This window comes from Pempheris klunzingeri, chromosome 23, assembly GCF_042242105.1.
Source record: "Pempheris klunzingeri isolate RE-2024b chromosome 23, fPemKlu1.hap1, whole genome shotgun sequence".
In the NCBI taxonomy this organism is placed as follows: Eukaryota; Metazoa; Chordata; class Actinopteri; order Acropomatiformes; family Pempheridae; genus Pempheris; species Pempheris klunzingeri.
Window position 1 is genome coordinate 11537972 of NC_092034.1, and position 26243 is coordinate 11564214.

Sequence of the window (26243 nt, forward strand, 5' to 3'; positions counted from 1 at the left end):
TGAAGCTGAAGTTAAACTCATTCATGTCTGCCTCTGCGAAGGAACATACTGTAGTAGGAGGCTTGCTGATGCATATGCACAGACCCAGAGCATCTATTGTTGTCTTTCTTCCTGGTCAAGTGCCCTGTTGCTCCATTAGACTTTCTGATGAGGCTTCTTTGATGTTGTTGTAATCAGAGGCACAGATCTATGGCAACCCATCATTTCCTAATACGAGATCATTCTCAAAATATAGACCAGAGAGGCCTATGTTCGCATTTGGCAAGCATCTCACTTACTTAAATTCATGAATGCACGGCCCTTTTTAAACAAAAGTGCGGTTCTCATGTGCTTGCTGAGGCTATTATGATAAGAGAATATCTTGTATAACCGTTAGAGTGAAGCTTAACAAAAAAGATGCAATCACAAGCCTTAGTTGCTGCCTCTCTGTTTGCCTTTGCAGGCACATACATAAAGCATTAAGAAAGTCCTGATCGTTTAGCCATGTATACACGTAGAGTAACTGGCTTGCATTAAGGTTCACGTGTATGTAAAAGTGGAAATTATGTAGATGGATCAAAGGAAAAATCTGCACTTGTACCCACTCACCAGGCTATCCAAACAAATGAAATTCTAACTCGGACTGAAACTCCACCAAATTGTATTGATCTTCCAGTTTAAACTAAATAAGTTAATTTCCACAGTGAAAAACTGTGGGTTTATGTGTAAAACTTAAACACATATGCACAATAAAGAAAAGCTGTGATCTGTCCTCTCACTATGCTGGAGCTGGGAGCGAAGAAACATTCTTAAAGTGACAGTGTTTATCCTATAAGATGTTAATTATATATACTTCGCAATATGCCAATATCGGTTTGAAAATAGTGGGAAGGGGAGAGATCTGATTACTGGCGAATGGTCAAAATTAGGGAGTTAATCAGATGTAAAAAAATTTTATGATTTCCTGCCTTAACCTGATCACAATCTGGTTTCTTTTGCGTAAACATGCCCCAGTGCTGACCTTCCGGTGTGGTCAGATAGTCACTGAAATTTGGTGGATAATAGATTTCATAAGAGTTCAAATGGTGGATCAGCAAGTAAACCTCTTTCCTGTGTTACATAGAAACCGTGGACAGTTTCTGGTCGGTGTGCAAGTTGAGGATTCTGAGGAGCTGTGTGTGTGTGTGTGTGTGTGTGTGTGTGTGTGTGTGTGTGTGTGTGTGTGTGTGTGTGTGTGTGTGTGTGTGTGTGTGTGTGTGTGTGTGTGTGTGTGTGTGTGCGCACACGTGTTCACGAGCGCGGCAATGAAGCACGTCTTTCCCTCCCATGCAACACCCCTGTCTCAACCCCTCTCCCACTCAGTAGTCCTTTTCAACAAGGATTTCTCTGCTGCGCGTGCTTGTGATCCTGCTGTGTTTCCCTCTCATGCTTGCAACTCACACACCATACTCCATAAGCATTTCTTTGTTTCACTCAGTACTCCTCTTGTCTGCCATGTTTTATCTTTCTGTGTCATGCTCAGGGACTGTTTCATTCTCTCTCTCCCTCTGTCTTCCCGTTTACACACCTCCAATTCCAACATGCCACATGGTCAACAAATTAGTAAGTAAATATTTATCATCGATGTAAAGCACCATGACATGTCAGCTATCTCTCCCTCCCTCTGCCTCTCACATTCACATAGCCACTTCCTGGTTGGGCCAGATGGCAGGTGGGGTTTTCGTGGAGGGAGGGGTGCGTGTGTGACGATCGGAGCTGGCTTTGGCCACCGAGTACAAGCTGCTCCCATGGCCTTCGCACAAGTCACCCATCAATAGAGCTCCCACAGCCACATCACCAGGCAACAGCGACACTGTCCATACACCTGTTTGCAGCGCGGGTGCCCAACCCTGTTGGAGCTCAGCTCTAACGCACTAAAACACAATCAAAGTTGTATTACTGGAGCCATAAAGCATATTTTTCACAAACTGCCGAGGCAGCCAGTAGAACCTGAAATGCTTCTTAGGCTTAGTGTTTTTAGCCGTAGCTACATTTCATAATATTAGATATTTTTTATTGTGAAATTGTGAGGTACTCTTACTGAGGAAATGTTAGGACCTTGGTTGTGGAATTGCCTGTTTACACCTTAAAAAATGTTTCACTAAAACCTTGATGGCAGTTTTATGAGTTTCATGAATGTGTGTTTTCTCTGTGCAGCATTGCAAAGGCCATTAAACCTTTCCAGTAGGTTGTTATGCAACAGTCTTACAATGAGAAATACACTCAAATGGATAGTGGAGCTAGATAAAAAAAAATGGCTGAGATATCTGTGTCTGTCAGCTAATAATAAACAATAAATTACAGTAGAAAGATGCCAAAGATGAGTTTTGGGGCACATAGCCACTACATACATACATAATATATGAAAGCACTGACAAATTCATTTATTTTCATTTACAAATTCATCTACTTCCAAACTCTTGTTCAGTACTCAACACAGTTACAATCATTTTACAAACAAATTTAAGGAATACCAATCAAAAACATTTGTTTTGCTTTTCTATCTCTGAAGATGGGTTTGAGCTTCAGGGCCCCATCAGACTTTAAGGACATTGTACGACTGCGGTAGACCATGCTTCATTGACCGAACATTTTCTTTTGCAGTACCTTGCTGAGGGCAAATTCTGCAACATTTTTAAAAAAAACTTTCATTTTAATTTCGATGTGCTTATGTAACCTGATGGTCAGGACTCTCAAGCTAAATCAGAGTTCGTGAAATGATAGATGAGAAAAAAAAAATATTACAGGTGTCTTTTTTCCAATTGTTGTTTTTTTCAAGGGAAATACTGGGAAAGTTGTCATAATGATAAGGGGGGCATAAACAGACATTACTTGACTTTAAAGGGTCACAATTTTGCGCAAATTTTGGGAACCAGTGGTTTCCACCAACCCAGCAGTTTCAAGTTGGCTTGGCTGTAAACCAGATGCTGTAATGTTTCTTGTTGCTGCCCTACTGATGTTAGCAGCTTTTTAAACATCACATGCAGTTTGATGTTCATAACAGATTGCAAGCCCCACCTCCGCCTTTGCATAAATGCATGCTCTGCAGGATATAAGCTCTCAGAGGGTGCCATCATAAAACCAGGGGGATTGTTATCATCCAGTCTCAATCAAAACATGATCTGGCACAGTCTGTCTCACCTTGGATTTCTCTCGCTCAATGAGCCCGGCCTTTGGAGTGGCCTGTGTAGGTTCTGAAGCCAGGTTGTGTAATGCCACCACCCACTCAATAGCTGCTGCCCGCTGATATGCTGCTACTCAGGGAGATCACTTTTGCGCACAAGCAGGAGATGGCCAGAACGAATTGTTTCTCACTCCAGATAATGTACTCCCACCTGCTCTTCTTATGTGGGCTCTGGTTCTCACCTCGTTTTTTTTGTGTGTTGTGTGACAAGAGGGAGGGAGGCAAAGCACGTCTGTAGGTGTACTGGAGCAGAGCGATGGGAGGATTGTGTGTTTGCTGTGATAAAGCAGAGCCCAGAGCTGGAGAAGTGAGCCGTCGTAGCATTTCTGTTTGATTTGCATCGACCGGTGTCATCCACGCTTGCACAGATGAGGTGGCTGCAGCTCACAGTGACCATCACGTCGGGTCTTTTTGGCCAGTGATTAAACTCTCGCAGTCACCGTGTCACCCGGCTGTTTTCTTTGCCAGCAAGTGACAGCTTTCCAAAAGGTCAGCTGGAGGTGCAGTCCTCCCACACACAGTGCGTTTGACGTGTGCTTCAGGTGAAATTGCAGCCTTTTACTCCCCCAGCGGGCTTGCTCCTGCAGCGATGACTTCAAAAAACATAAAAAATTGGTAATATCCCTTTGAACACCGAGTTTTTAAATGTGGTTTGAACTCAGCCCCTGTGCTTCAGTGGCAAATTATAAAACTTGATTTTCTTGTAATTGCTCTCTTGGTGGTCATCCCTTCAAATTTTGCTCTCGAGCACTTGCTTTACAAAGGAGATGGTAGCCCATTGCATCCATCTGTGCGTTAGTACACAATGGATACATTGCATTGTTGCCATTGGTGATCCTGGAAGAGGTCCTTTATCAGGTCAGCAGCAGCTTAGATTTGCTTTGTGTTTTTTTTCCTCTGTGCTTTCATTGTTGAAAGGATCCGATGCCATTTCAATGTTTCCATAGAAATAACCAGCCTTAGCATCACTCACCCTTCTAGATAAAGCAAGATGAATCACTTGGATTGCCCTGTTGTGTTGTCCTTTTCTAGAATATAGTTACATCTTATTGACGTGAAGTAGTATGTTAACCCTTAATGTGAAGCCTTAAAGTGGTAAAATGGTAGCAAGGATGCAAAAAAACAGATTATTACAAAAAATATATATTATTTCCTAAAGGAATTAAGTAAATAGCTCTCTTATTTTAATGGCTGTTTGCTGTAGCAATTATACAGTTGGGCTTTAATAAGCTTTAAGGGTCACTGCAGGTTTTAATTGTCAGATAAACACATGGTTTACTCCACTGAAGTTGTTTTGAAGTTTGTTTTTTTTTAACTTCACCAGTAACATATTTCAATTAAATTAATAAATAATGTCAACAGTGTTGCTCCCGATCTTTACGCAACAGGTAGCAAAATAAAAGTCAAAAGATGAAGCCTAATAATTTTGCCTAAATTAGAAGCTTTTCTGTAGGACATGTGATAAAGCAAAGCTTGTAACCCTTTTCTGTATCGTTGAAAAAGGAAAAGAAGAGCATCAATAAAACACTAGCTACAATTCAATTTCTTTTCATTCAAGCATTTTTGAGCCATTTTATGTCCAGAAATACAACATGCAGGAACCTTACTGACAATCTCTCATAAACTAATACTACATGTTAGCAGAACTGTTTGGTTGCAAGAGGGACTGAGGACATCTTAAGAAATCGGACACAAATAACAAGGCTCCTTTTTGAAGTCAGTCCCCAACTGATTTAAACAGTTACACAGTGTGGATTTAATGAAAGACAAATGGCGGAGCGGAGGTTTATGATACAGTCAAGGAGAGCTGATTCTCAGAGCTGTCTCAGGAGGCTCGTAACTTGAGATAATTGCTCTCCAACGCTATCCTCCCAGCTCCCGCTAATTGGGTATTTCTCTGAAAGACTTTTTCACAGGTTCTTATTGTAATTCTTGCTACTAGATACAGTTCATAAAGTGACAAACAGTCTCGCAAAAAGAAAGCCTTCGTCCCATTTCAAACTAGATTTCAATCTATTCACCCTGTTGTTGATTACTTAATTAGCTGATTGCCTCAAGAGTCGATGAACTGCAGCATTTTTTCATCACACATGGTTGCCTGGCTTATCGTTGTTGTGTTCACATTTAATATTGCTGATTGTTGCGCTTGTGTTGTTGGTTTATTAAAGCACTCAGGTGAAGAAGGTGACTTTTCAAACTTGTTTACTCAAGTAGAAAGGCCTAGAGGCCAGTTAAGTCTGTCAACATTAATTGCAGTTTTCATCTCATTGGCTGTTATTTATAGATTAAAATTAGACACCTTTCACCTTTCGACAGGTCGTTTCTGTATTATTAAGATCAGTGGTTACCAACTGGTCTAGAGTTTTGTAGACATCAAGTCACAACCAACCTAACACCTTTTCAGTTTATTTCTATCCATCCATTCTGCACATTAGTGGATTCAAACCCAGGCTTTCTTGCTGTGAAGAAACAGTGCAACATTGTACTATTATTTGAATTTAATTTACTTAACAAAAACTAAAATAATTCAAGGACTGCATCACGAAAATGCAATTAAGTCTTAAAACCATAATTTAACAAAACATTAAAAGCACTGCAGTAGTAGGGATTCAGGCTTATCCCTGCTACTAAATCAGTTTTTTATTGCAGAACATGTGAACTGATGTAATAAAAAGAACAGGGCAATGAGAACAAAGGTTGGCTTGAACCCAGGATAGATCACTGCATAATACTTTTTCCTGCCTTTTGTGTTCAGTGGCAGTAAAACCAAGGTGAATATTAGTTTAGTGAATATAACTAAGGTGGAGAAAGTTAAGTTCTGGTGAGACAACTGGATCTACTTTTAAGCTGGCAGCTTTGTCCTTAACACAATGGGACATCATATCCGGCCCACGACCCTTTGCTGCATGTCATCCCCTTCTCTCTCACTCATGTATTTCCTGTAATTCTCAAGCTGTCCAATCAAATAAAGCATAAAAATGCAACTAATAAAAAAAAAAAAAAATTTTATTCAGATTTTATTTATGGCACAAATCCCAGAATGGATCCGTGGTCTAAAAGTTGAGCCACCAGTTGGGAACCACCAATGAAATTCCTCAGTTATGAATAATAAAGTTAATTTGTAACCAGCCCCTTGAACCAACCTTTAGAGTATCTACAAAATCGACCAAAGGCTCTTAAATTGGATGACCTCATATGCACCCTGTCAGTCAGTGAAGGCTAAGCAGCTAATTTCCAGTGGCCTCTGCTCCTCTTGTCTCCCCAGAGAGTAATAGAATATAGGGCTACATAGGGTGATACCCACATAAGCAAACCAATCCAATGAGTGATTTGCCATTCCTGATTTCTGACGCAGACGGGTTTGTCCCAGAACACTCCTTTGACGCTATTTAACAGCCGCCTGCTGAGTTGTTAGTAGCTGTACAGAACTGGTATGACACTAGTTTGAAGTCAAGCGATATCATGGATTTAACTGTGCTGAATGTGCTGGGATTTCTGGCAATTTAAGTGCAGTAACAGACTGTCAGTGCTATTGGGATGAAGTGAGCATGTTCTTAGCAATTATCTGTCTTTGTGACGCCGAGCCAAATTTGTAATCACAGTTAAAAGGACGTGTTTAGAAATGCATATCACTGAAAGCTTTCCAGTGGTTTCAGCCAATGAAAATTTAGTGTACTTGGCAAGGATGGGTGTGTTCAAATTACTGTAAGCCTTACTAGCCAGTTGAAACACCTCAGGGTTATAAAGAGGCTGAAAGAGGATGTGGTGGAAAATCAAGGCATGAAAATGCACACTGACGCCAGTTCTTGTGGTTCCTTTCCATATTGGACAGCAATTTTTATTGAGAAAATAGTGTGCACTGAAGTATTAAGTATTTATACTAGTTGTGCTTGTGCGAAGATGTCAACAACACTCCAATAACAAGTTTGACAGATCTTTTTTTGTGATGTCATTCATTAAATCTAACCATAGTCAATTTAGATTGTAACATGTATCTCCTGCCATAGACGCTCAAGGCACTTACCCAGCACAGGCTATGATTTTGCAAATATGTTCCCGTTTTCTTTGAATGGAATGGATTCAGATTGAATTGCTCATTTTAGTAAATGTTTATGAGTTAGAGAAACGTCCTATTTGGTGGGAAAAAAAACAAAAAAATTATTCTATTCTATTCTATTGTGTGCATAGTTTCCTGAAGTGAAGCATGGACTGTAGAGCTGATGAAGATCAGTGGTCCATTTATAGCAATGCCTATTTCAGTTACAAACGAGCAGTTGACATAAATAAATATATTTCATATTGTTTAATGAAATAAGCTGTTAAAAGGTAGCAGATGAAATAGTGTCTCTATAATTGTGAACACCCACAGGAGTAGGTCCTATATGTCCTATATGATAGGAGACATATATGTGTGGTCCTACATACCAGGTTTACTGGGCTATCGTACACCTTCTCTTCACATCTGATGTGAAATATTGAAATAAGCAAATTGCCTCTCACAGAGTTATTAAAGCTTTCATCTGATGTTTCTCAGCCGTAAAAATAGCTGTTATCCTGATGTGTTTCTTTTCGTCCTCCTGCCTTTTTCCAGTGTGTGGAGACATCCATGGACAGTTCTTTGACCTGATGAAGCTGTTTGAAGTAGGAGGATCGCCAGCATCCACGCGCTACCTTTTCCTGGGGGACTACGTTGACAGAGGGTATTTCAGTATTGAAGTGAGTGTGTGTATTTTCTTTTGTCCTCACGAGGGCCTAATCAAGTGTGACACGCACCATGTGCCCAACCGAAGCTGTGTTTATTAATAGCTTTCTTTGAGAGTAGATCAAATCAGGCTGCAGATATTGGAGAGGTAATAGGCTTTTGTAATAACTTCAAATGTAGCCTGGATGGCAAATGTCACGGTGTAGCTCAGGGTTATGTACCTAGAGATTTTTAATATGAAGAAAAATACATATATTTAATCTGGGACTTTGGTTGGAATTTACTTAGATATATATTTCCCGCCATCTCATCTCCTGAAACATGGTACTTCTATTAATAAAACATATTTTAATGGATTGTGCCGTGCCTGTCCTCTGATGGTTCCTCTGAAGGTTTGTCATCTCTTCCAGCCAGCCTGAAATGTGCCACAAAATGTACTGCATGAATGTTTCATTATACGCCGAATTGCTTATATTATTCTACTCTGTGAAATTGACTAAGTCTGACTTGATGTTTTATGTTTCCAGTGTTGTTTGAAGATGACAAGCTAACGGTTCCCCAATCCTTTTTTTGTTCTTCTTTGTTTCAGTGTGTGCTGTACTTGTGGGCCTTAAAGATCCTTTACCCCAAAACACTGTTTTTGCTGCGTGGGAATCATGAATGTAGACATTTAACAGAGTATTTCACATTTAAGCAGGAATGTAAGTAATGCTTTGGCACTTTTTTTTTTTCTAACCTTTGATTTGAATTAAGTCTAAGCAGTCTGGTCTGTGAATCTCTGTGCTGAGTGGAAGGAGAATTGCGTTATTCTTTCTAAAGGCTGTTTATTATGCATCCAGTTCAGCCGTCGACCTCAAACGCTCACTTAAAAGTGCCCTCTGGCCTGGTGCAGGATTCGGCCAGATTGCCCCTCTTGATATTTACACATGTCAGAACTATTTCTGTTGGACTCAGACAGACTAGGGGAGGAAAAAAACCCTGTGAAATTGTGCTGTTTTTAAAATGTGTTTGGGAAGTTTTTTGGCACTTAGGAGAGCCTTTCCATCCCAGTCTAGCACACTGCCCCAATGTATGAGAGCTGTGTTGTTTGACTTGGCATGCTGTCCTTTCCCTGCCCTGTTTCCCCCCATGACAGGTAGAATTAAGTATTCAGAGAGGGTGTATGACGCATGTATGGACGCCTTCGACTGCCTTCCTCTGGCTGCACTTATGAACCAGCAGTTCCTGTGTGTACACGGAGGACTGTCTCCAGAAATCACAAATCTTGACGACATCAGGAAAGTATGTGTCTGATTCGAGACCATTTTCTCTATAATTTCATCAAGCTACAGTTTGTGTGTGTGATTTTAACAGCAGGTGGCCATTGAGGGCTTTTAAAAATATAGCTCATTTGTTGAAAATTGGACCTTCCTGTCTGCTCCATGTATTCTCTGCATTCATTCAGAGTTAATGAGGAAAAAAAACTGGATTCGTTTGAGCATGATGTGCTGTGAAAATAACAACCTCAGTTGCAATGCATGAAGTGATTCCCCCAGATGTGTCTCAAACACTGCTCAGGACCAAGACATGAGGGACTGTAAGCACCCGGTCTGGTCCTTACTCTGATTAAAAAATGTTCGGATCCTGCTTTCAAACTAATTCAATAATTCCAAATGGATTTTGTGGCTGCAATCAGAGGGCATGCATAATAGAATTTGCTCTATTGAAGTGTCCATCATGCAACCCGTCCAGTAATCCACAAGCTTTTGTGCGAGAAAGAGCCATCCACTGGCTGAAAGCAAAGTCATTTACATTCATTGCTCCAAAAGAATGGCTGCCTGATTTTTTTTTTTTTTCCATGTCCCTCCAAAAAAAAGCCTACAGAAGGATGAGCACTGTCTTTAACACGTCATCCGTACCGTATATGCTTTCTGCTTTGAATAGAATTTCAAAATCACCTCAGCGAACGTGTTAGTTGGAGTCACGATTTAATTATGACCATGGCAGCAGCAGGCGCCAACGTGGCTCCCACAGAGGAAGCCAAAGTATTTTCTCTGCACTAGTATGCACACTCCATGTGCAATTTTTCCACTCAAACAGGCTGACAAGAGTCCTACTTTTTCTTCTACAGCTAGACAGATTCAAAGAGCCTCCAGCATACGGACCAATGTGTGATCTGCTGTGGTCTGACCCCCTGGAGGACTTTGGGAACGAGAAGAGCCAAGAGCATTTCACACACAACACAGTGCGAGGCTGTTCCTACTTCTACAGGTAAGTATTTTTGCTCTTATGATTATAGTGACATGATGTTTGGAGACATTTTTCATTTCTGCAATGCTGTTTTTTTCCCTACTGTTTTATTACCAGTAACAGTGGGGTCATTAACCGCTTTTATTCACAACTGGCATGAAATAGCATCTGTTATGTTAAGTCGATATGACAACACTACTTTTTAATATTGGGCTATGGAATTAAAAACACAATCTTAAAGTAATTGTATTAGAAAAAGGTTTGCCCACTCTTGACTCTTGACTTTTTAGAAAAAATAAACCATCTACTGATTAGTTTTGGCTGCGCTATCTGTGGAAACCTTATTGCTAGAGTGATTTTCAATACGATGAAAATTTTCCGAGACGGAATATTTGAACATAAAGGCAGGTATGAAAGTCAGTGAAGTGCTTCAGTAATCATAGACAAATGTTTTTAAAAAATAGAAAAAAGTAACCATGATCTTGTCAAAGAGTTGATAAATCAAGAAACCCTGTTGCCAAATTTCCATTTCTCATCCCCTCATTTTCTTACTCCTGCAGTTCCTCAGCAGTGAGTAGGAGACCAGTAGTTGTTAGAACATGGAGTGCATTAGAGTGGTCCCAAAATCTCCTCCTTAGACCGTCGCCAGTATTTATGTAACCCGCATTACCTTCAATTGAGCTGAGTAACTGAACAAACAGAGGAAATGCTTGAGGCAGGCAGCTCGCACTGTCACAAAATGTAATGTACTGGCACATTACCACAAGGCACAGTCCTGTCTCTAAGTGTGTTCGGCGCTCCCTTTGCTCATTATGGCCTAAGCTATGCTCACTTGGCCTCGGTGTGCCTTGGGCAAGCCAACAGAAGTAGTCAGAAATGTCCTCAGGCTCCTGATATGCATTTTCTCTTTTTTATTTTTTCAAATAACAGGTGTTTCATAACTACAGACTTAATAGTATTTTAATGGCCATGCTTAGAAATGAACTCCCAGCACTGCTGTTGTTTTGGATTTGTGAGGGTATATTTTGCTTAATCGTCTTCACACCTTTTTCTGAGTGTATGTGAGCACTGCAGATCCACAGGTAGTTCTGTGTTAGAAGGATGTTTGGCCACTAAAGTTGTCACTTTACTGAAGAGAGACCCAACAGAGGTCTTTGGTATGTGCCCTTTTTTACCTCAAACGACTGATCTGACTGTCACATGTTTGTGTTGTACCAGCATCCTGGTTAACCTTCTGCCATTTGGTCAGAATTCCTCTGGAGTCTTGTTTTCATCAGTGTCCTCCACTTCATCCGCCCAGGGGATGCTCACTAATTGGCATCACACTGGCATTCAGGATTTATGAGACAGTCTAAGCCAGACTGAGAGAGAGCCATTCCTCAACACCCCTCCCCAAAAACCATCAGCTTCTTTGTTGCTTCTGTCTTACAGCAACCAGTAATTCCCCCCCAGCGCCGTGGGCACGCTCGTAACACTTTTACAAACGCAATTCAGGCATGAAATTGCACATGTTTTGAATATGGTTGCTTTCATTTAGCCCCTACTCAGCAGCACAGATGAAACAGCCTAAAGTGATTTTCTTTACATCTTTTTTCATTGGCGTTAATCCCTGCCATTGATATTGAACTTTAAAAGCTTACATTTTACATGTGCCACACGGTGATGTCATTTCTTGCACAACTCTTCGTGTTGGCCAAGGAGCTCATTAACATCTGTGCCCTCTTGTCGGACAGATGGGAGATGTTTTAAACTCAAAATGCAAACTGCCAATAAAACAAACTAGGCCAAAATGTATTTTGTCTACCAAAAGGCGCCATATGGCATGTATCTACATCTGCTGCAAGAAATCAAGTGAGAAAGAAAACCTCTATTTTTAATTTCTTCCTCTCTCTAAAGAAAAAAAAAACTCATTGCATTTTTAATTCCCTCTCAGCTACTGCTGCTGTCTTTTTTACGTTCCTCACGGCAGATTTTGGTGTGTTTGTCAGGAATGCATGCACTCTCATGTCAACACAAACCAAGATTGTTAATGGACCTTCTGTTAATGGAGCTTCTTCAATTTCAGTCTCCCGTGATGGTTTTTTCACACAATTTAAATTTAAAATGATTAATCTCTGCAGCAAGCACGGTCTCTGATAAGCATGCACACAAAAACACACCCGTCAAATTAAAGCTAATTTACTTATATAACACTTTATTGTGAGTGTGCCCCAAAGGGCTTTACATGATGATATGCAATTAAGTTGTACTCTGTATCAAACTTGACCAAAACTCCACAACATCTTTTCACACAGTTATCATGAAACCTCAACAGTGTTTTGTGTTGATTACAGAGACGGAATCATGTCTAAAAAGCAATTTAAAGAACAGCTGGTTTTCGTGTGCAGCATTTTCTGAGAAGAAACTAATCCCTTAGTTCTTTTGCTGAAAGGCAGCCAAAATGTATAGTTTAGTTTTGATTGCTGCATGTGGGTGTTGTTCATTGTGCTCTGATTTTGCAGGGGCGTTGAGCTAGGATTACAGAACTTAATACATAATCATAACCTATATTTTGAGCAAGCATATTATACTTCTTCCTTGAACCGCAAAGGTTTGGGTATTTAGGGATTGTATGTGGATTCTGACTATACTGTTCTTTTGTTTGTTTTTTAACGTCTCTGGGCACACAGAGAAAAATACCACTGATCGCAGTAATCACGATGAGAGACGTTTGACATTACACAGTGTAATGGAGATGCACTCATTTGATTTATCCGCTCTCTGTCGACTTATTGCCTGAAAAGCTGTAAAGTGACTTTTATGTTTATCAGCCAAAAATCCTAGAGATGAAAGTGCAAAAAAAAAACGGAATTTAGCACATTATTGTTGAGAAGTCCTCCCACATTCACTAAGTGCTTCAGATGTAATGCAAAGGTGTCACTCACTTAGTGTGAGCTGTCACTCACTTTGTTCATTACACAGCATCCCACTACAGCCTAAGAAATGCTGTTTGTCAGTGACTTGTCTTCTGCTGTTCTCATTGTGAGCAAAGGAAATTTCCAGTGGAAACTGGTGCCGAGGAATGAAAGGTTGTAGCATGGAAAGCTCTGAAACCTCACTGTAGTTTGATAGTTGGCTGTAAGGGTTTTGGTCTCTCTGCTCACAGACTGAATAGATCAGCATGAGCATAAAACACGCTTTAACACTCTCCAGCGATCCCTTTTTTTCTTGAAGAAACAGTCTGCTATGAATCATGTGTCATACTTGACATTTTTTGAGTTTCATTCTGAAAGAAAATCCACCATTTGAGAAGGATCACACCTACTCCTCTTACAGCATGTAAGCCTGTTAAAAAGTTAAGCATATTATAGGTTATTATTTAGACTATGAGTCACTAAATGGCTTTTTTAGACATTAAAGGTTTCAGTCAAAGTTGAAATTGATACGAAAGCCTTCATTTACAGCCAACCTTTCAAAGCAATATACCTGTATGAGCCACATTGGATTTTAGAACAAATTTGGCTTGAACTCAGTGTCGTATATCCACTGTTTCTCTGAGCACAATCAATAATACCCATGACTTAGTTATTTCCATTGATCGTTTTTCTTGATCTTACTGGGGTTTTTCTTGATGTATGTGTAAACCAAATGTTTGTGTCTTTATTCAACAGCTACCCTGCAGTCTGTGACTTTCTACAACACAATAACTTATTATCTATCATCCGGGCCCATGAAGCGCAGGATGCTGGGTGAGTGTTGTGGCATTTCGTCTTCTCCCATCACACTGTCACACGGCAGAGTGATTCAGACCAGGGTATTAAATGAAAAGCTCCCCTGGTGCGCTGGGGCGTTGCTCGAGCCTGTCTGGAGAGCAGGTTCGGTGCAGTCTGAACTTTGAGAGAAGTCGTGTTAGTCCAAGGAATGAAAATGAATCCAGCATGAGAACTTAGCGGGCCAGATGTTATGTGACAAGTATGATTCATGCAGACCTTGTTGAGAAGTATTTTTTTCAAAGTTTCATTGTGAAATTTTTGTCACTGTATGTTGTTTACTTCACATTCAGACTCATTCAACTATCCAACGCACCTATTATTCAGTGCTCCCAGGATTTCTAATAAAGGTGCTGGAAAGCCTCTTTGAAAAGTTTGGTCTTTAAAACAGGCAGGTGGGTGGATGTACCAAGCTGATCTCCTTCTAAGCTAGGTGAAGGCGGTGGGATGCACAGCACACAGTTGTTTACCATTGCACTCCCACAGCATGGTCACATGGGACACTTCGCCATGTCTCAGATGAGGTTGCCACCCAAAGCTGCCTTAGACCACACATGTAATGTTATTGAGTTCCATCTGTGCTTTCTTTACGATTGGTACCTTTTTTAAAAATCCTGTAAGTAGTTGCTGCAAGGTGTGGTGCAGCAAATTAGTCATCTGAGTTAGTATTTTGTTTACCATTGCGAGCATCCAAACCAACAAACACAGAACAGACGTTTGCTGGGAAATCAGTGTAGTTTGGTTTGAATACTGAGTTGGTTCACTGTGATGACTACTTCAGGGCATGTTTCACCGGTGACACAGGGTTTCACTCTCCAGAGGCTACACTATGTTGCACCCCTTGCTGATGCATCAGCTTACAAGACAAACACACAACCATAGTAAAAACAAGAGGCCATAAATCTGTCACTGCTAATCATATCCCAAGGGCTGAACACAATGATTAATCCGTGGATAAAATCTTGTAATACTTACTAATGTTTACTTCTCCTTTGGACTTTTTACCAGATATCGCATGTACAGAAAGAGTCAGACCACTGGCTTCCCATCCCTTATCACCATTTTCTCAGCACCTAACTACCTAGATGTCTACAACAACAAAGGTAAGGAGAAAGACTGTATCTTTATAAGTATTCAGTGGCTGGTAGCATGGATAACACAGTGTCATATTCATGACTTTCCAAAGGGCGACATCACATTTACATACAAGTGGTTCCATGTTGGAGAAATGCTGTAGTTCTCAAATGTGTGTAAAAGTAAATGGCAGCATTTGGATATTCCAAAATGTATTCATTTTGAAGCTGAGATGTGATTAATGACATTATGGTAAAAAATGGAATGGAGCCTTCATTAATGTTAGTATTTTGTCACCTGTCTGTCCACTTACTCCTGAGAAAAATGTCTGCTAGTTTTTGACACTTCACTAGTCACTAATTTAATTCAGTTCTTCACCTTTTTTCCCGGGGGGAAGTGGCATAAAGTATGGTTGCAGGAGTTTGATTTTGGGAATCGATAATCAGGATTTTAAATTTGAGGATTATGAGAGCATGAGGAGTTAGGAGAAAACTAGCAAAACCAAAAAACATAAGCTGAAAGCGACTGAAAGCCGCACAGACCTGTAGACTGGACTGTTGATTCTGAGTGGGATCAGTAGTACTAACAACCTTTTTACATTATGAGAGACTTTTGTTATAGTGTAAATATCAAATATATTGGTTAATGGCCCTTTGAAAATGGCCCTTAAAATCGCATTATGTCTTGTCTTTTACTGGAGAGATACACAGAATTCTATTATTTTGATTTTGGTTAGGTCAATTCAGGGATGAAGCTGGTGTGAAATGAAATGGCCTGGTGCTGGTTCACTTGGCACCTGGTGGCACCCTATGCTGTGCAATGGTGCCCACGCAGCAAAATAGGCTTGCCTTTGTGCTGTGAGTCAGCACTTTTCCCTGGAGAACAGACCGTATCTGCCTTGGCTGTAGGGGCATGTTTGGATGGGGGTGGCGGTGGGCAAACCACAGGAAATGGAAATGGGAAGGAAAGAGCGATGGTGGTACACGCTGTTTTGCAATTCCTCTTGTGATGAAATGCAGAGCTCTTTACTGTAGTGCTGCTGGTGTGGGTACATAACACAAGGGAGTGAGGGCTGTCCTTTTCTGTTTTCTTTTGGACCATTTGCTGGTGTGTTTCTTTCATATGAGTTTGGGTTGCATTTGTTTACTATTTTTCCCCATGAGCTGCTGCCATGCCTTCTTCCCTGCACAATAAGGACCACGAAGAAACATCATGGCAGTTTGCCTGTCTGGTTTGTTGTTTATTATTAGGACCCCATTTGTTCCATGCCAACTAATCTTCCTAAGGCTCACAGTCAACACAACACAACACAATACAAACAAAAAACATGATGTCAGGAGCATGTTGTTTTTAGTTTTGGCAACCAATAGCCTGACAAATCATTTGCACCATTTGAGCTCAATATGGAATAGTCAGAGTTTCTAAAATGATTTGGTCTGCACCCTGGTCTTAGCTGCAACTGACTGACCTTCAGTTGATACAATGCCGCCCAGAGCAAGAGCAGTTATCAGAAAGAAAAAGATTACTCTGTGTTTGTTTTTAGAATTGACTTCATTTAGGCACACCAATACATCTTACCTTGCAGGACTACACGTTCTTTATTTCTCTCATCATTCACTGTCTGCTTGAAATTGAACCACACGATAGATTTAGCCAAAGAGAAAAGTAAGATAGCTCTTTGGCTTAAAAGACAAATATAATAGCAGAGAAAGAAATTTCCAAGCAAATAAACATCCCTCAAGCTAAAGGTCATGCCAGAGATTTTATGCTAAAGCTCTTGAAGTTGTGGTTAAGTAATTACTTGGTTCCCAATTCATTTTATCAATCTTTTACTTGACTCTACTTGATATATTTTCCCCCCTACAGTTACGCAATTCCATGAAACAGGCACAGCTAACCAATACAGCCCTATCACTCCTGTTGATGCTCTTCTAATCAGTCATGTGGGAGGGGTTCACTGGTAGAACCAAAGCCTCTGTAATGAATTGGTCTGCTCTTAGCTTCTTGCCGAGCTTGGAGCCCACTGAGCATGTCCTGTGATTGATGGCCAATCGAGTGGGCACATAAATCTTAAAGGGGAGGGAGGAGGCATCAGCAGGTCCCATCAATATAGTGCTGGGAGTTGGCCAGATTAACCAATGAGACCTCTTCACGTGGGTGGGGGGGGTAGCAAGAATTGCACCTCCTGTCAGAGAGAAGGAGGATGTGGAGGAGGAGGAGGAGGAGGAGGAGGAGGATATCTATGAGGCACCACAAACAGGCAAGGAAAAACTCCTCCACCCAAACTAAATTGAACTTGTAGCTGAGTCAGTATAATCAGCACATGAATGATGCTCAGGATGTGATTCTACAAAGATGTGACCCATCACTCCTTCTTTTTCTTTCTTTCCTTTCTTTCAAGTCAAACTGTTGGCTTTGCATCAAGTGTCTGGCGCTGACCAGCTGTCCATCACAGCTTTGACCCCTGCACCCCACACCCCAGAGCTGCCAGGGAAGCTGCGTTAAACGAAAACACAGCAGCAGTGATTTAGCAGTTTTCACTGTTTGAGTGCTGAAGTGACTGCAGTAGAGAGAGGGAGATGTGGGGGGTGGGGGGTGCAGTTGGCAGTTGTACACTTTGGAGATTGCTTGCGGTTTTGTATTAATGGAATGTTTTCTGCTGCATCATTATTGACTGGTCCTGAAAGCCAACAACTGAATCCTAATGGTTATGGTGCTTGGATGGGATAAAAGCAAGATGACAGTGATGTTGCCAACGCTGTTGACGCTAATCTTTTATTTCGCCCCCGAGACAGTGAAAGATTGGTCGGCTTAGATCCATTTCACACCTGTTAAACCTTATATAACCACATTAATGTCTCGTTCCTCTCCTGTGTTATTGTTTCATGATGTGGTGGAAATAGGAGTGGATTGATGGTGTGGAAACTTTAATGAATTTTAAAAAAGAGAAATGCGCTGTTGCCAAGAGAAGGGGTCAGATCGTTACTTTGGTTCACTCACAGGTCGAACAAGACGTGGTTCGCTTCTTATACCATTTCCTGCCTGCGGTCATGTGCTGATTGGAAGGTGGTAGAGATGGGTGGTTTGAAGAGAGAGGAAATGGAGTGGCATGATTGGCTCCTGGCCCTGCCACTGGAATAAATAGCAGGATAGAAGCTAGGGCGGTGATGACGCCAGCACAGCAGGGAATTCATTTTTCCCCCCTCGTCACGAGTGCCAATGACAAAAGTATCCCTGGCTGCAGATGCCCTCCCATCTGTTATCACTCTGGTCATTACTGGGCTTCCCTTCAGTTTTCTGTAAACATGGTTCAGTTACAAAACTTTTCATGCTGCATCAAACAGGAAAAACGTTACGTGATGTTATGTAGGGACAGGCACTTCTTGATCCCTACCAACTGGGATCTAGACCTCATTTCAGTACATTATGTGCTCATTTTTATGGGTCATTGGTCAGAATGTGCAAATGTGGAGATGGTTTGTTTTGTCAATTCAGTTAGAATTGTAGTCCACTTTCTCATCATATCACCACATCATTAGATATGGTCAAAAGCTACAGAAAAAGCTTGTAGCCTTTAGTTCAGTTTTTCTTTTTTTAAACCATCATTAGAAGAAATCAAAAACCTCCAAGATATTTTTACTTTCAAACCCAAATATTTTGAATTCATAAGCTTCCTTCATTCACTGAGGAAGGCCGTAGGTGCACTTGACTGATCAGCAAAAAAAGCTAGTAAGTGGACCTTTAGTCCAAAACAACCTTGACCAAAACATTTTTTTCGCTGTTGTCAGCAAACGAAGGCTGCAGTGAAGAGACAGTTGTCATACATGATGAGGTATTTTGTCCCAACCCTTTCCTTGTGTGAACATGGTAGTCATTAGGGATGGGAGCTGCAGTTTTCTACGCTACTGCAAATGGTCTCATTAATTTCTTAACTGACAGTGAATTGGAGAGCATTCATGCATTGTTCAACTGTACATGGACTACACTCAGTCCCCACCACCCACATGTCTGACTTCTAATGGAAGTAGAGCACAGAATGTAATGGACCAAGAAGGTCTAAACGAGTGGCGTGGAATACTAATCCAGAGGAACTTGATACAAGAGGCCTCAGAGACAGATATGCAGTCAGCATTAAGCGTCAGGGCAAGACAGTGGGAATCTCCCCCAGATCTCAAAGCAGATTTAACAGTCCTCGTTACCGGGGAAACCAGCTCAAGGCACTCCCTCATGAATAATTAATGAGCAGGCGACGCCTTGCAATATCTGTGTTACCGTGGCAGCAGGCTTGGCCTCAGCTACCCTGTTAAACACTACCAGAGCAGCAGAGACATCTAGTGGCTGTCATGCAGTGTTTAATTTAGCAATGGAGTTGCACACAGAACTCACAGCTGGTCGCCACAAGAGCAGTGCCCTCCTGCTGTAGGAGACATAACTTTGCATATAATTGTGCATTTGTAGTAATGCATGTTCTGATATTAGGGGAGCAAAGTGCTACTCCTGTCACATTCTTTGCATATTTAATGATGAATACGCAAAGAAAAAATTAAAGTGGGCCTTGACCTGCCCGTACCCACAGCTCGACTAGCATGTTTTGTTTTGTTCTGTGCAGGGGGGAGGTTGTCGGGTGTCTCTGTTCCTTTAAAGGGAATCCGATTTGAAGGAGCGACGGCAGGGGAGCTGACCTTCTCCCCCGCTCTGCCTTTTTCCCTCAGGGGCTTCCATGGCTGCATTCAATCAAGTGCCTCGACCATGTTTATGCAGTATGTGATGTTTATGCAACGACTGCCCACGCGTGCGACTGCTTTCATGCACGCCGACGCACACGCAACAGCACCCACAGCCCCGTCTGACTGGAGTGTGTCAGAGAAATGCACTGCTTTTCTTATTGGACTGGGTAGCAGTGTTTTGCTGATATTGATAATAATGCCACATTAATTATATAGTATGTGGATGTTCCCCTGCAGGAGAGTTTTCTGTTTGTGTTGGAGATAGTGTGTGTTCATTTGTGCTCCCAGGGATACAGAGGTGACGGCAGTGGAATGTAATGCTTTGCCATACTTAAGGGACCACTTTGATTGCATAGTTACTGCACTATATGCATTACCATGCCTCATTGATTTCACACACACACACCCACAGACACACACACACACTGAGGCAAACCCCAGCCTAGCGGGATGTTTCCTGACCCGGTTTGTGTTGCGACCGAGGTTATAGCTGCTTGGGATGCCAGGTTTGATGACTTGCTATTCCCGACCCCAGAGAAGCCGAGGCAGGAAAGTCCCCCATGGTGATCCAGCCACGGTGTCCGCTTTCTGCAAATCTGGGCCACCAGACTGGACTTGTGTATGAAAGAGGCTGGGACCTCTATATACAGCATGGATATATTTATGTTTGGCGGCTCTCATGTTTTCCTCAGCACCAGCGTTCACACTGTGCCTTAATCATGTGTGGAGTCACATGGGGCCTGCTTTGGTCAGTGTTTAGGAGATTGGTTTCTATGTCCGCGTTACTCAGAGTTCACTCTCCATACGCTGAATGTGGCACAAAGACAAATACTGGATATGCATCTTAAGGCCCGAATTGGTTGCAAATTGTATGTCTTTATGTACTGTAACAAGACCGATGAGGTTTGACTTAATCTGACAACGTACAACTTAGTTGTTTCACCTTTGTTCTGCTTCCCCTTCTACACCCTTACTGTGAACACCAACCTAACCACAACCCATCTCCGCTGCTGTCTCTACTGTTACATGATTAATATAACTGCTTGAATAATTGAATGGTGGCAGACTGTTTCATGGATTTCCTGGAGTTTGTCATCGTTGTGAGATGGTCAGACAAACAAAAGAGATTCCTGCTAGCTGGCCCCTCTTTCCAGTCTTTACGCTAAGCGAACCAGCTGCTGGCTGTAGCTTACAGACAGTACAGACATGAGAATGATACTGAACTTTTTAATGCAGCTCTTGGCAAGAAAGAAAATAAGCACATTTTTCAAAATGTCAAACTATTAAGTACACTCATTTATGTAAATTCATGAAATGATGCAGTACATGGATTTTGAAATATTTCATCATTTGAAGCAAAAGTGTTAAAGCAGATTAGAAGGAATAAATGGTTGCATCTCATGGTCTCATGTCGGATTGCCTGGAAAATGATCATCATACAGAGGTCATGACTATTATGAACATTAGCTTCCTGTCTCTGGCTACTCTCCCCCTCCCTCCCCACCAGAAATTGATGGTTTTCTGTTAACTAATGAAACGTGCTCAGCCTCATCGAGCCCAAATGCTGAGCCATGTGTTTCTGTGATGACAGACATGTTTCACTAACTGGGGGCGGTAATCAATATGCAGAGGAAATGTTCCAGAGGGGGGAAAAGAGGGGGGATTGATTTTTTTTTTTTTTTCCCCCAAACCCTGGTTACCTTCAATTTGATGCTTGTGCAGTTTTCTAGAGTTAACTTACACATCTCTGGTTGTGCGTACATGTATTAGTCCTTCTGTCAGAGTGGGAGACTGACAAATTCTGATGTTAATACGTCCACTTAAAATGCCTTTTGTGTAGGCAGTTTTACACTGGATCCTTTTATTCACTGTCATCACCCAGAGGTTGACTGACAGCATCTGACAGAATCTTGAGTTACATCCCGGCTACAGTTGGACAGTCTTGGTGTTGATGACAGCGTTTTGGCCACTTTACACTTTTCTAGTTTTTTTTGTTTTTTGGCCAAAAAGAGCTCTGTACCAAAACACAGCACCTGCAGCTAATGAATCACGAACCAGCAAAGGTAAACAACAAAAACACCAGAAACTTTTCTCATTAAAGTGTTATATTATTGTAGCTTTATTCTGTTCAGTACTTGAGAAAAATGCTTCAGCCCCTTTGGGAATTAACAAACCAGCTAAATAAACATGTCAGTTTATTGAAATATGGTATTACAAGGGAAGATTATCTTTAAAATTTGTCTTCGAAGCATACTTTGCATATTTCATTTTAATGTGTGTCCTGTTTGCTCATCAACCACCCTTGTTTCTTGGAGGACTTTGTGGGGAACTCTCCTGTGGCTGATAACATGTTGGACTGACAAAGCGATATGTGTATGTGTATGTGTTTGCGCCGGCTGCTGAGGCCACACAGTATGTTGGCAGGTGGTGTGGAACAGTATGGAGGCTGGTAATGGACCAGGACCTTAATTTAACCATATGCTTTTTCTTGGTCTGTTAAAGCATGGACTCCTCTCCTGATCCCAGACTGATGTGTACTAACTAAGGCTTTATAAGAAGAAAATGGAGATCTCATAATTTTCAAATGTATTGTTGTACACATTTTTGTCACAATAAGGACAGAAAGCAGAATTTAAGTATATCTAACCTTGCACATTTGGACATATTTTAACAACCACCCTCCCTCCTTCTCCTCCCCAGCGGCAGTGCTGAAGTACGAGAACAACGTGATGAACATCCGACAGTTCAACTGCTCACCTCACCCCTACTGGCTGCCCAACTTCATGGATGTTTTCACCTGGTCCCTGCCCTTTGTCGGGGAGAAGGGTGAGCACGCACACACACACACACACACACACACACACACACACACACACACACACACACACTCTCAGTACACTGCTGATGTAATATACATGGAAGGAGAACATTGAGTACAAGCAGTTTGACCAAATGTTGTTTGCACCAATGAGTTGTAATGGACATTCAGTTTCCTGAGTCAGTAATGAAAGTGGCACAGCCTCAGGAAATGTAGCACAGGCACTCAGTGCAGTATAGTCACGTGTAGTTTTTAAATACAATGCTTCCTCCACATGAGTCATGAGCCAGAAACCTGCTCACATTACAAAATAAGTTAAGTTCTGCCTAATGTAATTCAGCAATAAGTACAAGTCTGTGAAAGTTTAAATATCGCTACACTGCCCTGAAGATTGTTTCAGGCATTTGAGTTTAGAGCTGCCAACTGACTGATCTGTGACACATCTGTGTCAATTAATCACACATAACTACGACTGACGCACTCACTCCAGGAAGCCCATTTTGGGTGTGACCCTTCCGCACAGGGCCATTCCCAGCAATGCTGCAAGGTCACTGGTGGACACCGCTCACTGGGTATGTGTGTGTGGAGGGGTCACTCGGGTGAGTCTTTGTATGTCTAACTACATCCTTGCTGTGGCTCGGCACGTTCCCCAGACACACTTAGCAGGTTGAATACATGCGCATGTATGAAGATTACTCATGAAGTGGTATGTCGTAAAGTATATGTTTTCCTTATTTCTCCACAGTGACTGAGATGCTTGTGAACGTATTGAGCATCTGCTCCAATGACGAGCTGACGACTGACGAGGAGCTGGACGGTAAGCAGGGCAGAGAGCGGCAACAGCTCTCACTACAGTTCGCCTTAGCTCCACTAGAGGGAGCTCTCTGCTAGTGGGAGCGCCAGACACACTCTCACAAAATCACATTCTTTGTGTTTTCACACATCGCACGGCCGCTCTGCCCTCTTTTCAGAGCATTCAGCTTGAAAAGACTTGATTTTTAAAGCATTGTTCAACACATTCATCAGCAGAGAGACAATCCAGAAACTGTTGGCAGACAACACAGCCGAGTCAGTGAATCATTGTTGGATTGCTTTCAGCGGCTTGAAAATACTTCCTTCATGTACCCAGGGTATCAGCGAATCCTTAGAAAGTCTGAAAAAGTCTGAAAACATTGAAAACTGAGGCCTTGAAATGTCATACGTCGGAGGTGTTTTGATCGACTAGGTCGCTCTGTGGTGCATGTCCCCTTGAGTTCAGTCAGTCAGGATTCATGCTTTTTATCACTAAATAGTGGCAAGTTAATGTCAAATGTTTGATCTCGGGTCACAGCTTATCTACAACGAGATAGGCCAGTTTCCCCTCCGCCTGCCCCACCCCTCAGTGCCACACGGGAAATGATCTCACCGGTCCTCCCTCCCTCCCTCCTCCTCCTCCTCTCTCACCCTTTGTGTTTACTGATGTACACTGTTCAACTCTGTAAACAGCACCCAGGGGTGGAGTGTCAGGATAAAACCAGATTGCAGCCATATTTTAAACTTTTTAAAACGTATAAATGGAACCTGAAATGAAGTTCAGATGTTCTCGGTAGGAATGAAACAGGAAGTTAGTGAAAAAGGACAAGAGAAAAGCACATCAGGGTCCAGATATGTATTGTGTGAGTTGCACTGCAGTCCCACAGTTAATTAGCTGTCCTTTAACATCTCCTCACTCTCCACCAACTCATTCACTCAGCGCTTTCAATTGATCCACTGTCTTTATTTTCACATTTCTTTGCCTTCACTTTCACTTTTTGGTTTCCTCTTAAGCTCATGTCTTTTTCACTTTTGCAGTCATTTCCACATTCATATATCTTGTTAATTTTCTCTATGTTGACATCATTTGGATTGTTGTTTCTGTTGTCGTTCTCACTCATGATCTCCTTTTCTGTGCCCTTTATAATCTCTGATAATCCTTTTGTTGCCCTGCTCTTTATCTGCTAATGTTTCCATGGTTTCCAGTTGCCATTATGTTGATATTTCAAACCTTACTACTTTTTCACTTTTTTCTGCGTTGTCCTCTCCTCTCTCATGCTGTGATGTTGTCACTACCTTGGTTTACCTCATCTAATTTCTCTTTTCTATGTTTTCCAGAGTTTTGTGTTCAAGGCATCGCTTTTCTTTACACTTGTCGTGCTTTCTTGCCTCTTATTTCGCCATCCGCCCCCTCTCTGCCGCCTCCTCTTTCATTCTACAGCCATCCACTGATCTCTCTGTCCTTTCTCTTGTCTTCTCTTCTGGGGGTGTTTCATGAGAAGGACAGCTAATATATCCCCCCAAAAAAGGTACAAACATTAGCCATGATGGTGTGTGCAGAGGTGGATAGACTTTTGTCTAGTGCTTGCTCTCTGCATTCCAGAAGTCTGTCAACTAACGTTAATGTAAAAAGCACCCTCTAACACTACTACTGAGTCTTTCTATTGCTCTGATTTTAATTGCTTTCCACACAGATGTGTCAGTAGCGTTACAGTTACATCCTCCTGCTTCAGCTAAGGCCAAATCGGACACACAAATGAAAAATGAGTTCCAAGGTCATGTTAATGTAGTTGCTGCACACATTAAAACAAGTAGTGCTACTAGAGGGGATCAATCCTGTAGAGAAACATATTTTAAAAGAATTATGTTTCATTTAACTGAGGATGAGGGCAAGCATCTTAAACTAGACATCAGACTGTCAGCTCTTTCCTTTACCCAGCCTTACACCACTCATCAGCTTCATTTCCATCCTGCATACATTTTCCAAGCGGGCTCCCTGGGGCCTGAAACTGTTATTCTGCAAAAAGGTCGCTTTAAAACAAAGTTATGTTTTCCAGTCCAGGAAAAATCCCGCTTGAGTCTCTGCAACCAAAACACAGCACAGGAAAATTCATATGCAGTGCGATCATCGAACATGCTGAAATGACATGTTTGGACAAGGAAGGACCCGGCCATTTACAGATGATGTAACAAGGTTCAAAACGTTGAAGTGCTACGAAGGGAAAATAATATGCAAGAATTAAAGGGACATCACTAGACTGCTGGTGGTACAGCACAAGACAGGTGGCATGAATGCACTGAATGCTGAGGATGACTCAGTTGTTGTGGAGTGTGGATGGATTCAAACTATTTTGTACGACCTGAACTTCGGGGTTCAGTAACAACATTGTGTTTGCATTGTGTTTGTCTGATGCACTTCTGAGTAAAACTAATAGCTGCTCTGACTCGCTCTGAATTAGTAACATTCACTACACTTTTACAGGACTTAAAGAATAGGTCAGACATTGAAACCCAGAACACAGAGAGCGCAGTCCACATCACACTTCCACAGGACATGATCTAGTATGTATGAGTCACTCCATCTGACTTCTGACCTCTGACCCTTCCAGGTGCCACAGCTTCTGCCCGTAAGGAGGTCATCCGCAACAAGATCCGTGCCATTGGCAAGATGGCCAGGGTATTTTCTGTGCTCAGGTATGCCAGCATGAAGAAACTGCCTTGTGCCTTGTATCTCCTACAATTGTCATGTTACCTTCAATGCTGCTCAGTTACCTGAGGTTGAACAGAACATTTAAAGCTGCAGTAATCGATATTTTTATGTGACCAATACGCGAAATGACTATATGTAACATGAAAGGCATCATTTGTAGTGACAAACCCTCAGAGAATTAGCGCCCAACTCTGCAGTTCAGCTCAGCTTTATGGAGCACTTTATCGTCTTTCAGCTTGT

The 26243-nt window shown here is 41.7% G+C and overlaps 1 protein-coding gene across 2 annotated transcripts in view; it reads left to right on the forward strand.

The window, feature by feature from the left end:
* Nucleotides 1–26243, forward strand: part of LOC139222512 (protein phosphatase 3 catalytic subunit alpha) — a 61598-nt gene that overhangs the window by 27237 nt on the left and 8118 nt on the right. The window contains exons 3-12 of one of the 2 annotated variants that reach the window (XM_070854288.1): nucleotides 7794–7918; nucleotides 8494–8605; nucleotides 9040–9185; nucleotides 10015–10154; nucleotides 13784–13861; nucleotides 14891–14985; nucleotides 22384–22509; nucleotides 23247–23318; nucleotides 24796–24822; nucleotides 25903–25987. In XM_070854288.1, coding sequence (XP_070710389.1) covers nucleotides 7794–7918; nucleotides 8494–8605; nucleotides 9040–9185; nucleotides 10015–10154; nucleotides 13784–13861; nucleotides 14891–14985; nucleotides 22384–22509; nucleotides 23247–23318; nucleotides 24796–24822; nucleotides 25903–25987 — 1006 coding nt within the window. The remainder of the gene's footprint in view (nucleotides 1–7793; nucleotides 7919–8493; nucleotides 8606–9039; nucleotides 9186–10014; nucleotides 10155–13783; nucleotides 13862–14890; nucleotides 14986–22383; nucleotides 22510–23246; nucleotides 23319–24795; nucleotides 24823–25902; nucleotides 25988–26243) is intronic. The other variant, XM_070854289.1, reaches the window with a different exon arrangement.